Raw genomic sequence first — 12,851 nt, forward strand, 5'->3', positions numbered from 1 at the left:
CGTTATCAAAACACGCCGCTATTATTCGGCCTTGCTTTTAACTTATTCCACCGAATACCGAATGTGTGTTTTTTTGCAATATTCGGCCGAATATATTTGGTTACCGAATATTCAGTGCATCCCTAGTGTCTTCCTCATGCCAGTGTATAAACCTGTACTCAGAAGCGTGGAGCATAAAGAGAGAACTGTTAAGTTTTGGACAGAGGACAGCATCTCTTCACTTCAGGCATGCTTGGAGTGCACTGATTGGCAGCAGCTGTACAAGGCTTGTGGTGACATAGACAGTCTAACTGACACAGTCTCATCATATATATATCTTTCTGTGGAAATTCAGTCATCCCATCAAAAAGAGTTGTCATATACCCAAATAACAAACCCTGGGTAACTAAAGATTGTCTGGTAAATAAAGAGGCCTCCAGAGAGCTCAGGAACAGAACAAGAAAGGTGAAAGTAGAATATAAGAACAAGGTTGAGGAGCAGTATAATCGCAGTTACCTTAGAACAGCCTGGCAGGGTATGAAGCTAATGGCATCCTTCAACCAGTAGGCAACATATAACTGTAAAAGGAGTTGATGATAACAATCTGCTTTTTTTCATGTTTTGAAAAGTCAAACTTCTCGGGTAATATTTCCCCCTTGAAGAAGTCTCTTGTCCCTCAGAGTGACATCACAATATCCCAGGAACAGGTGACTAAACTAGTTTTTACATCACTTTTTCAGATCTGTGTTGAAACTTGCCAGCTACGCAGATTACGGAAATCATCAGCAATAATACCTGTTCTTAAAAATAAAAACCCAAGGGATCTGAAAGATTGTAGACCTGTAGCACTTAACATCCCTTGTAATGAAAGGGTTGGAAAAGATCTTGATAGATGAGGTGTTCATGGCAAACTTGATCCACTACAGTTTGCATATCAAACTGACAAAGGCGTCGATGACGCAATAATATTTTAGATAAAGCGTACAAGCACCTTGAAAATCCAAACAGCCACATAAGACTTTGATTTGCCGATTTTTCCTCTGCTTTTAAAAAGATGCAGCCTCATATTTTAATTTCCAGACTGGATTCTCTTTTTAACTCACCAGATCAGATCTTACTCCTGATTTTAAACTTTTTAACCGACAGGGCTCAGTGGGTCTGTGTAAATTAGCAAACATCCCACACCACTGTTACCAACACTTGTTCTCCACAGGGCTGTGTTTTGTCCCCACTACTTTTTATCATGTATACTGAGAGCTGCAGCTCATCCCAGTCATCCCAGTCAGACACTTTCCTTGTCAAATTCTCAGATGATACAGCACTGTTGACACTTTTGCAAGGTTGACAGTCAGATCATGGCTGTGCCTTACCTACCTTTATACAGTGGTGTGAGGACAACTATCTCAACCTGAATGCTTCAAAGACTAAAGAAATGATCATTGACTTCAGGAGGAACAGGCTGGAGCAAAGGGGAGGCACTATACAGGGCCAGCAAGTCCAGATAGTGGAGTCATACAAATATTTAGGTGCAGTCTTTGACTCCCAACTCAATTTATCCTGTAACACTCTTGCGAAGAGGGGGCAGCAGAGGATCCACTCGTTGTGGAGGTGGAACTCTTTTAATGTTTGTCGGAATATTTTGTTCTTTTATCAATCTTTTATTGAAAGTCTTTTAACATTCTCTTTTATATGTTGGTTTAATGGGTTGCCTCTGAGAGATAAAAAATAGTTTGCACAGAATCGTGAAGATCTGCTCCAAGATTATGGGAGTCCAGTTGAGTGACTTGGCCTCGTTGTGGATGAGGCAGGTGGTCAGGAAAGCAAAAAGCATTATTGGACATCCTGACCACATCCTTTCTCAGAATGTTGTGTTAATGCCCTCAGGGCAACACTACTATACCCCTCTGAGGGAAACAAACAGATACTCACACTCCTTTCCTTCAGCTATTACATTGCTGAACAACTATGAATGTAGAGCCAATGCCACTGACAGCCTGAATATAATTTTCTTTTATTGTAATCTTGTTGCTGGGAATGTGTTGTGTGTGTTTGTTGTGATACATGTTGTTGTCAACTGTAAACAGAATTGCCCCACTGCGGGATAAATAAAGTTTTCTGACTCTGAATTTTAATTAAATTTCAGCTGAAATGAGGCATGTTGCTGCGTGCAGTATGAATGTGAACCTGCACATTCGGATTACTGTTAATTTATTATGCTGATCTGTTCTGTACGACATCTATTGCACGTCTGTCCGTCCTGGAAGAGGGATCCCTCCTCAGTTGCTCTTCCTGAGGTTTCTACCGTTTTTTCCCCGTTAAAGGGTTTTTTGGGGAGTTTTTCCTGATCAGCTGTGAGGGTCATAAGGACAGAGGGATGTCGTATGCTGTAAAGCCCTGTGAGGCAAATTGTGATTTGTGATATTGGGCTTTATAAATAAAATTGATTGATTGATTGACATTACCTGACAACAACTCACTTAAAGTTAACAAATATTGTAACATCTCAAAAAAGATTCATTGCTGCTGAATTCATTTTCTAGACCGAGTGCTGCCAAACTGCGCTGGTATTGTGAGGGGACATCTCTCCAATTTAAAACTCCAGTGTGACGGCTCTGCAGCACCCACTAGTGGCAGGCAGCTGCATGACAGTTAAGCAGCCTTGTACATGAATAAAACACTAATTGGTAACTAACTAAGTAATTAATATTTCTGATGCCGACTAGCGAGGGAGGACTATTGGAGAATTATTGGAGGACTATTAGAGGATTATTGGAGGTTTATTGGAGGATTATTGGAGGACTATTGGAGGATTATTGGAGGTTTACTGGAGGATTATTGGAGGATTTTTGGAGGATTATTGGAGGTTTATTGGAGGATTATTGGAGGTTTATTGGAGGGTTTTTGGAGGTTTATTGGAGGATTTTTGGAGGTTTATTGGATGATTTTTGGAGGATTATTGGAGGATTTTTGGAGGATTATTGGAGGTTTATTGGACGATTTTTGGAGGATTACTGGAGGATTCTTGGAGGATTATTGGAGATTTATTGGATGATTTTTGGAGGTTTACTGGATGATTTTTGGGGGATTATTGGAGGTTTATTGGAGGATTTTTGCCAAGGATTAGGTTTATTGGAGGATTATTGGAGGTTTATTGGACGATTTTTGGAGAATTTTTGGAGGATTATTGGAGGTTTATTGGAGGATTATTGGAGGTTTATTGGAGGATTTTTGGCGGATTATTGGAGGTTTATTGGACAATTTTTGGAGGATTACTGGAGGATTCTTGGAGGATTATTGGAGATTTATTGGATGATTTTTGGAGGTTTACTGGATGATTTTTGGGGGATTATTGGAGGTTTATTGGAGGATTTTTGCCAAGGATTAGGTTTATTGGAGGATTATTGGAGGATTATTGGAGGTTTATTGGACGATTTTTGGAGAATTTTTGGAGGATTATTGGAGGTTTATTGGAGGATTATTGGAGGTTTATTGGAGGATTTTTGGCGGATTATTGGAGGTTTATTGGAGGATCATTGGAGGTTTATTGGAGGATTTTTGGAGGATTATTGGAGGTTTGTTGGAGAGTTTTTGGAGGATTATTGGAGGTTTATTGGAGGATTTTTGGAGGATTTTTGGAGGTTTATTGGATGATTTTTGGAGGTTTATTAGAGGATTTTTGGAGGTTTATTGGAGCTTTATTGGAGGATTTTTGCCAAGGATGAGGTTTATTGGAGGATTTTTGGAGGATTATTGGAGGATTTTTGGAGGATTATTGGAGGTTTATTGGAGGATTTTTGGAGGTTTATTGGAGGATTTTTGCCAAGGATGAGGTTTATTGGAGGATTTTTGGAGGATTATTGGAGATTTATTGGATGATTTTTGGAGGATTATTGGAGGATTCTTGGAGGATTATTGGAGATTTATTGGAGGATTTTTGCCAAGGATTAGGTTTATTGGAGAATTATTGGAGGATTATTGGAGGTTTATTGGACGATTTTTGGAGGATTTTTGGAGGATTATTGGAGGTTTATTGGAGGATTATTGGAGGTTTATTGGACAATTTTTGGAGGATTATTGGAGGTTTATTGGAGGATTTTTGGCGGATTATTGGAGGTTTATTGGAGGATTTTTGAAGGATTTTTGGAGGTTTATTGGATGATTTTTGGAGGATTATTGGAGGACTATTGGAGGATTATTGGAGGACTATTGGAGGATTATTGGAGGTTTACTGGAGGATTATTGGAGGATTTTTGGAGGATTATTGGAGGTTTATTGGAGGATTATTGGAGGTTTATTGGAGGATTTTTGGAGGTTTATTGGAGGATTTTTGGAGGTTTATTGGATGATTTTTGGAGGATTTTTGGAGGATTATTGGAGGTTTATTGGACGATTTTTGGAGGATTACTGGAGGATTCTTGGAGGATTATTGGAGATTTATTGGATGATTTTTGGAGGTTTACTGGATGATTTTTGGGGGATTATTGGAGGTTTATTGGAGGATTTTTGCCAAGGATTAGGTTTATTGGAGGATTATTGGAGGATTATTGGAGGTTTATTGGATGATTTTTGGAGGTTTATTGGATGATTTTTGGAGGATTATTGGAGGACTATTGGAGGATTATTGGAGGACTATTGGAGGATTATTGGAGGTTTACTGGAGGATTATTGGAGGATTTTTGGAGGATTATTGGAGGTTTATTAGAGGATTATTGGAGGTTTATTGGAGGGTTTTTGGAGGTTTATTGGAGGATTTTTGGAGGTTTATTGGAGGATTTTTGGAGGATTATTGGAGGATTTTTGGAGGATTATTGGAGGTTTATTGGACAATTTTTGGAGGATTACTGGAGGATTCTTGGAGGATTATTGGAGATTTATTGGATGATTTTTGGAGGTTTACTGGATGATTTTTGGGGGATTATTGGAGGTTTATTGGAGGATTTTTGCCAAGGATTAGGTTTATTGGAGGATTTTTGGCGGATTATTGGAGGTTTATTGGAGGATTTTTGAAGGATTTTTGGAGGTTTATTGGATGATTTTTGGAGGATTATTGGAGGACTATTGGAGGTTTATTGGAGGACTATTGGAGGATTATTGGAGGTTTACTGGAGGATTATTGGAGGATTTTTGGAGGATTATTGGAGGTTTATTGGAGGATTATTGGAGGTTTATTGGAGGGTTTTTGGAGGTTTATTGGAGGATTTTTGGAGGTTTATTGGAGGATTTTTGGAGGATTATTGGAGGTTTATTGGACGATTTTTGGAGGATTACTGGAGGATTCTTGGAGGATTATTGGAGATTTATTGGATGATTTTTGGAGGTTTACTGGATGATTTTTGGGGGATTATTGGAGGTTTATTGGAGGATTTTTGCCAAGGATTAGGTTTATTGGAGGATTATTGGAGGATTATTGGAGGTTTATTGGACGATTTTTGGAGAATTTTTGGAGGATTATTGGAGGTTTATTGGAGGATTATTGGAGGTTTATTGGAGGATTTTTGGCGGATTATTGGAGGTTTATTGGAGGATCATTGGAGGTTTTTTGGAGGATTTTTGGAGGATTATTGGAGGTTTGTTGGAGAGTTTTTGGAGGATTATTGGAGGTTTATTGGAGGATTTTTGGAGGATTTTTGGAGGTTTATTGGATGATTTTTGGAGGATTATTGGAGGATTTTTGGAGGTTTATTGGAGGATTTTTGCCAAGGATGAGGTTTATTGGAGGATTTTTGGAGGATTATTGGACGATTTTTGGAGGATTATTGGAGGTTTATTGGAGGATTTTTGGAGGTTTATTGGAGGATTTTTGCCAAGGATGAGGTTTATTGGAGGATTTTTGGAGGATTATTGGAGGTTTATTGGAGGATTTTTGGAGGATTATTGGAGGTTTATTGGAGGATTATTGGAGGTTTATTGGACAATTTTTGGAGGATTATTGGAGGTTTATTGGAGGATTTTTGGCGGATTATTGGAGGTTTATTGGAGGATTTTTGAAGGATTTTTGGAGGTTTATTGGATGATTTTTGGAGGATTATTGGAGGATTTTTGGAGGATTATTGGAGGACTATTGGAGGATTTTTGGAGGTTTATTGGAGGATTTTTGCTAAGGATGAGGTTTATTGGAGAATTTCTGGAGGATTATTGGAGGTTTATTGGAGGATTTTTGGAGGTTTACTGGAGGATTTTTGCCAAGGATTAGGTTTATTGGAGGATTTTTGGAGGATTATTGGAGGTTTATTGGAGGATTTTTGGAGGAGTATTGGAGGATTATTGGAGGATTTTTAGAGGATTATTGGAGGTTTATTGGAGAATTATTGGAGGTTTATTGGAGGATTTTTGGCGGATTATTGGAGGTTTATTGGAGGATTATTGGAGGTTTGCTGGAGAGTTTTTGGAGGATTATTGGAGGTTTATTGGAGGATTTTTGGAGAATTTTTGGAGGTTTATTGGATGATTTTTGGAGGATTATTGGAGGATTTTTGGAGGATTATTGGAGGTTTACTGGAGGATTTTTGGAGGTTTATTGGAGGATTTTTGCCAAGGATGAGGTTTATTGGAGGATTTTTGGAGGATTATTGGAGGTTTATTGGACGATTTTTGGAGGATTATTGGAGGATTCTTGGAGGATTATTGGAAATTTATTGGAGGATTTTTGCCAAGGATTAGGTTTATTGGAGGATTATTGGAGGATTATTGGAGGTTTATTGGACGATTTTTGGAGGATTATTGGAGGATTATTGGAGGTTTATTGGAGGATTATTGGAGGTTCATTGGACAATTTTTGGAGGATTATTGGAGGTTTATTGGAGGATTTTTGGCGGATTATTGGAGGTTTATTGGAGGATTTTTGAAGGATTTTTGGAGGTTTATTGGATGATTTTTGGAGGATTATTGGAGGATTTTTGGAGGATTATTGGAGGACTATTGGAGGATTTTTGGAGGTTTATTGGAGGATTTTTGCCAAGGATGAGGTTTATTGGAGGATTTTTGGAGGATTATTGGAGGTTTATTGGACGATTTTTGGAGGTTTACTGGAGGATTTTTGCCAAGGATTAGGTTTATTGGAGGATTTTTGGAGGATTATTGGAGGTTTATTGGGCGATTTTTGGAGGATTATTGGAGGATTATTGGAGGATTTTTAGAGGATTATTGGAGGTTTATTGGAGGATTTTTGGAGGTTTATTGGAGGATTATTGGAGGAGTATTGGAGGATTATTGGAGGTTTATTGGAGGATTATTGGAGGATTATTGGAGGATTTTTGGAGGATTATTGAAGGTTTGTTGGAGAGTTTTTGGAGGATTATTGGAGGATTATTGGAGGTTTATTGGATGATTTTTGGAGAATTTTTGGAGGTTTATTGGATGATTTTTGGAGGATTATTGGAGGTTTATTGGAGGATTTTTGGAGGTTTATTGGAGGATTTTTGCCAAGGATGAGGTTTATTGGAGGATTTTTGGAGGATTTTTGGAGGTTTATTGGATGATTTTTGGAGGATTATTGGAGGATTCTTGGAGGATTATTGGGGATTTATTGGAGGATTTTTGCCAAGGATTAGGTTTATTGGAGGATTATTGGAGGTTTATTGGACGATTTTTGGAGGATTATTGGAGGATTATTGGAGGTTTATTGGAGGATTATTGGAGGTTTATTGGACAATTTTTGGAGGATTATTGGAGGTTTATTGGAGGATTTTTGGCGGATTATTGGAGGTTTATTGGAGGATTTTTGAAGGATTTTTGGAGGTTTATTAGATGATTTTTGGAGGATTATTGGAGGATTTTTGGAGGATTATTGGAGGACTACTGGAGGATTTTTGGAGGTTTATTGGAGGATTTTTGCCAAGGATGAGTTTTATTGGAGGATTTTTGGAGGATTATTGGAGGTTTATTGGACGATTTTTGGAGGATTATTGGAGGATTATTGGAGGTTTATTGGAGGATTTTTGGAGGATTATTGGAGGTTTATTGGAGGATTTTTGGAGGAGTATTGGAGGATTATTGGAGGATTTTTAGAGGATTATTGGAGGTTTATTGGAGGATTTTTGGAGATGGTCTGAATAAAAATAAACTAACCATGTTTACTGTAAATAAATAATAAATAAAGCAGCAGCAGGAATTAGGATCCGGTCTTTTGATGAGAAACATGTTCAGTGTTTCAGTCCTCCAAAGGATTACAACAGGAGTAGTACAAATACAACAGGAAGTGTCTTTGTGTACGTACATCGCTGCGTCCGTCCACCTCCTTGAAGCGGTCCAGGTGAGCTTTGAGCGCAGCCAGGTTCTCCTCCTCCACGTAGCTGAAGAGGTTCTGGATGGCCAGTGTGGTCATCTTTATGGACGTGGTGGTGTCCATGTCTGTTGTCTGTCCGTCTGCCTGTCCTACAAACAGGAGACAGTGTTAGGAGACAAAAGCACGGAGGGCTCAGTGCAGGAAGTAAACATAGCAGCAAATAAATAAATACAAAAATAAGAGGATATTCTCTCTCGGAACTTTGAGTGTGTCTCATCAAGTCATAAACATGTAGTTTTATGTTTTCAGGGGCTAAGCTTAAGCCTTAGCTTAACATTATTATTCTATTAATACTTTCAACATATTGTACCACAATAGCTGTTATTATTATTATTACTTAAATTAATGTTGTTGTAAGCTACTGTCATTACCGTCTGTCTCTGTCTCTGTCTCTCTCTGTCTCTCTCTCTGTCTCATTGTGTCATACGGATTACTGTTAATTTATCATGTTGATCTGTTCTGTACGACATCTATTGCACGTCTGTCCGTCCTGGAAGAGGGATCCCTCCTCAGTTGCTCTTCCTGAGGTTTCTACCGTTTTTTTCCCTGTTAAAGGGTTTTTTTGGGGAGTTTTTCCTGATCAGCTGTGAGGGTCCTAAGGACAGAGGGATGTCGTATGCTGTAAAGCCCTGTGAGGCAAATTGTGATTTGTGATATTGGGCTTTATACATAAAATTGATTGATTGAAAATTGAATTCACACGACTGCAGGAGTAGAAAGTTTCTGACTATGTTTCCTCTGTAGAACTAAAGTAAAGTACATTTTGAGGTATTTGTACTTTGACAATTTCTGTACTTTATACTACTCTTCTACGTCTAAGAGGGAGATATTGTCCTTGTTCCTGTGCTTCATTTCATTGATAACTTTGTTTAGATTCAGATTATTAACATGAAATACAATCAGTAATAAATAATGATATATAATATTACAGGTGAAGCTCCACAGCAGAACATAACGTGACATACTGTCAGTAAACAATAAGCTCCACCTTCACCGCCTGTAATATTTAACTCATGATCACATTAATGCATCAACACTTATAATCCAATAATATCATATATAAATAATAAGAGTATTTTTACCGTTAGTGATTTGGGTATATTTTAATGTTAATACTTTAGTACTTTTGCTTCAGTAAGATGTTGACTGCAGGACCTTAACTTCTGGCAGAGTATTCCTACTCTGTGGTATTAGTATAAGTACTGAAGTAAAAGAACTGAGTACTCGATCCACCTCTGACGTAAACATAGGACTAAGATCTGAGTGGGGAAGGGGGCGGAGCCTCACATCCTGCGTGACACAGTGTTGTGTGTCTGATGTTCATTCTTGTCGGCTCTCATTGGGTCGTCTCATCACTTTCTGGACAAGTTAGTTAAACTGTAGCCTGTAAAGTCGTTTATTGACCTAATGTTTGCCTTAATGCTGAGATGAACCTGACAGCCGATGTCACATCAAACTGGAACTTCAAACAGAAATCATTTTTATCTTTTATGATCACTGACTTATGAAGATACACTCGGGTTTTTGCACCTTGTTTGATGATAAATTCTCAAACTGTTTGCTTAGTGACTCCATGGTGTGTCCTGCAGCGCCCCCCTCAGGACAGACTCCCCTGCTGTCAGTCACGTCTCTGTGTTTGCTTAGTGACTCCATGGTGTGTCCTGCAGCGCCCCCCTCAGGACAGACTCCCCTGCTGTCAGTCACGTCTCTGTGTTTGCTTAGTGACTCCATGGTGTGTCCTGCAGCACCCCCCTCAGGACAGACTCCCCTGCTGTCAGTCACATCTCTGTGTCGGTGATATTTGGGATCCAGACAGTCTGAAGTCTGCTCTTCAGCACTCAGCAGCTTCCTTTAATGTCCCTGCTCTGAGCTGACCTCAGATCAGCATGTACACATTCCTGTGGACTCTGCTGCACCGCTGATATCACTTCAATAAACCCTGAGAGGATTGTCTTCTCTCAGGATCACTTTACTGTCACCACGGAAACCACAGACATCAATAAAGTCTCATCTGCAGCTCTGCTGTCACCACGGCAACAGTCTCCTTCATCGGTCACATCATCCACCAAAGCTTCACAACAGGCCAAGAAGTCATCAGCCGATGATGGGACATTTTATTATTATGTATTAATCTGATAACTGAAATAATATCTGATAAGATGAAGCCAAACTGCTTCACTGACTGAACAAGGGCAGCATCTATAAAATCCGACACAGTCTGGTTTGAGCGCCGCCATAAAACACTGAGATCGACAATATTCATTTATGATGACAATTGTTTTTGAACCAAAACAACCCCACACAGCACATTAAAACCTAAAATGACCTGAAGCAGGCTAAAAGAACTACTGAGTAGATTTTAGTGAAAATTTTGAATCATAGATTTGATTTAATCATCAATCAATCAATTTTATTTATAAAGCCCAATATCGCAAATCACAATTTGCCTCACAGGGCTTTACAGCATACGACATCCCTCTGTCCTTAGGACCCTCACAGCTGATCAGGAAAAACTCCCCAAAAAATGGACAATGCTTTCTACCATTGTTTTCCCATTAAAGGGTTTTTTGGGGAGTTTTTCCTGATCAGCTGTGAGGGTCATAAGGACAGAGGGATGTCATACGCTGTAAAGCCTCTGCGGCAAATTGTGATTTGTGATATTGGGCTTTATAAATAAAATTGATTGATTGATTGATTGACTTCAAGAAAACATTTAGTTAATGAACAAACTGTGGGACACATGGTCATTAAAACTAAAAGATCAATATGGAGCAGCTAGGGAGAACAAACATTAACAGATAATCTGATTTCTAACATTTCATGTGACGACAGCATCTACATTCCTAAAATCTGAGCAGATTCAGACTGGGCTGATGTGTGACCTATTATATGTCAGATGTAACCTTCCTATCATTATAAATATATTTCATGAGTTCATATGCAGCACAGTATATTACAGAATAACAGTGAACGCATCATGTCTAACTGGACAATAACATGAGGTATTTTAATAAACAGGAAACAAAGGTCTCCGGTGTTCATGTCTGAAATCAGGTCAGTGTAATAACGAGGCGTCGCCCTGTGTGATTTATTATTAACATTAATAAACATTATTAATAAACATTATGAACATACCGTCAGAGTGCTCTAGTGAGCACAGTGTTATAACTGGTCCTGTTGTTATAACACTGCAGTAACCCTGTCACCTTCACGCTGTCATTCACTGTGTGAACCCGTTCACACAGGAACAATACGGACTCATTAATCCGTCTGATGAACACAATAAATCTTTATTCATTTAAAATAAATCAAACATTTAACCGTCACTGTGATTTGTTATGATCGATCCAAGTGTCAATCAAATATTAATCGACGACAGCGGATGATGCTGACGGTAACAACCACCGGAGAATAACCGGGTTTACCTTCAAACGAGAATCAGATTCGGTTTAGGCGGTCCTGGTTCGGGTCCAGTCGGGTCTCGGTGCCGGTCTCTGGGCGTGTTAGTGTCGGTTTCCTGGGCCTGTGTTGAGATGACAGCCGGAGCTCACTCTCCATCCCCGGTAGCAGCAGCCATCTTGATAAGAACAACAAGCAACTAGAGCCCGCCGCTGCGTCAAGCCCGCCAAACTGACAGCCTTACTTCCGCTCACCACTATCAAAATAAAAGCACAGGCAGCGGCCACTCCCGACTGAACTCAACAATCCGACCACTTTGACAGGGTTTTAAAGGGTTTTGTTATTCTTCACCTCCACTAACACTGGTGATATCACACTGAGTTTATTTCACCTGAGTCTGACTCATATTTTAATTTATTTCCACCGAACCAACGAGCAGACTGCGGCTGGTAACTTATTTTGAAGGTGCTGTTGATGTTATTGTTGTTGTCTTTATACAACTTTAAATGTCAATTCTGAAAATGGACTCTGATTTATTTTTATAACAATAGAATATTTTTTATCATCAAGAAGCTGTTTTATAATTTCAAAAATCATATAGTTATCACATATCAGTCATTTTGTTTAATATAGAACTGACGTGGACATTTTGTCACGGTGTTTTCTGACATTTTAATTAATCTTAAAATGCTATCTTGGAAAATGACAGAAAATATCGAGACAAACAGCTCACCACGGTTTCACATTTATTTTTATCACTGAGAGAGACAAAGGATGTAAAGGTGAGCTGCTGGAGGAGGAAATATTTGATCATATTTAAAGAAAGTTGCCAGTATTTTTTTCTGTCAGTCAGTTATTCCCCAGCTGGTGACCAATGTCTTGGTGATATCTGGTTGCCTTAAGGTTGCTTTATTGGGTGACGAAAATTCAATGTCAGAACAACATCAAATGCCAACGTCAACTAATGTCAATGACAGATGACACTGATATTTTGTTGGTTTTTATTTGTGTTGTTAAATAACCAGAATCCAACATCTTCTACACGTCTCATGCCAACGTCATGTTGACGTAAAATAACATTTAGTTATTAGGTATTAAGAACAAAACTCAACATCTGCAAAACATCATGTTTCCCACCTCTGTGTGGGGGGTACAGTCAAAGAAAGATAACGATTTCAGTCCCTGTTGG

The 12,851-nt window shown here is 38.8% G+C and overlaps 1 protein-coding gene across 6 annotated transcripts in view; it reads right to left on the minus strand.

Annotated features, from left to right (window-relative positions):
• Positions 1 to 11,852, minus strand: part of kidins220b (kinase D-interacting substrate 220b) — a 47,117-nt gene extending 35,265 nt beyond the window's left edge. For all 6 annotated transcript variants that reach the window (XM_078173576.1, XM_078173574.1, XM_078173572.1 and 3 more), the window contains exons 1-2: positions 11,689 to 11,852; positions 8,195 to 8,352 (exon numbers count right to left, since the gene is read on the minus strand). In XM_078173576.1, coding sequence (XP_078029702.1) covers positions 8,195 to 8,326 — 132 coding nt within the window. In that variant the 5' untranslated portion in view covers positions 8,327 to 8,352; positions 11,689 to 11,852. The remainder of the gene's footprint in view (positions 1 to 8,194; positions 8,353 to 11,688) is intronic.
• Between the last annotated feature and the right edge of the window lie 999 nt (positions 11,853 to 12,851).

The sequence above is a fragment of the Epinephelus lanceolatus genome, chromosome 13 (assembly GCF_041903045.1).
Source record: "Epinephelus lanceolatus isolate andai-2023 chromosome 13, ASM4190304v1, whole genome shotgun sequence".
NCBI classification, from domain to species: Eukaryota; Metazoa; Chordata; class Actinopteri; order Perciformes; family Serranidae; genus Epinephelus; species Epinephelus lanceolatus.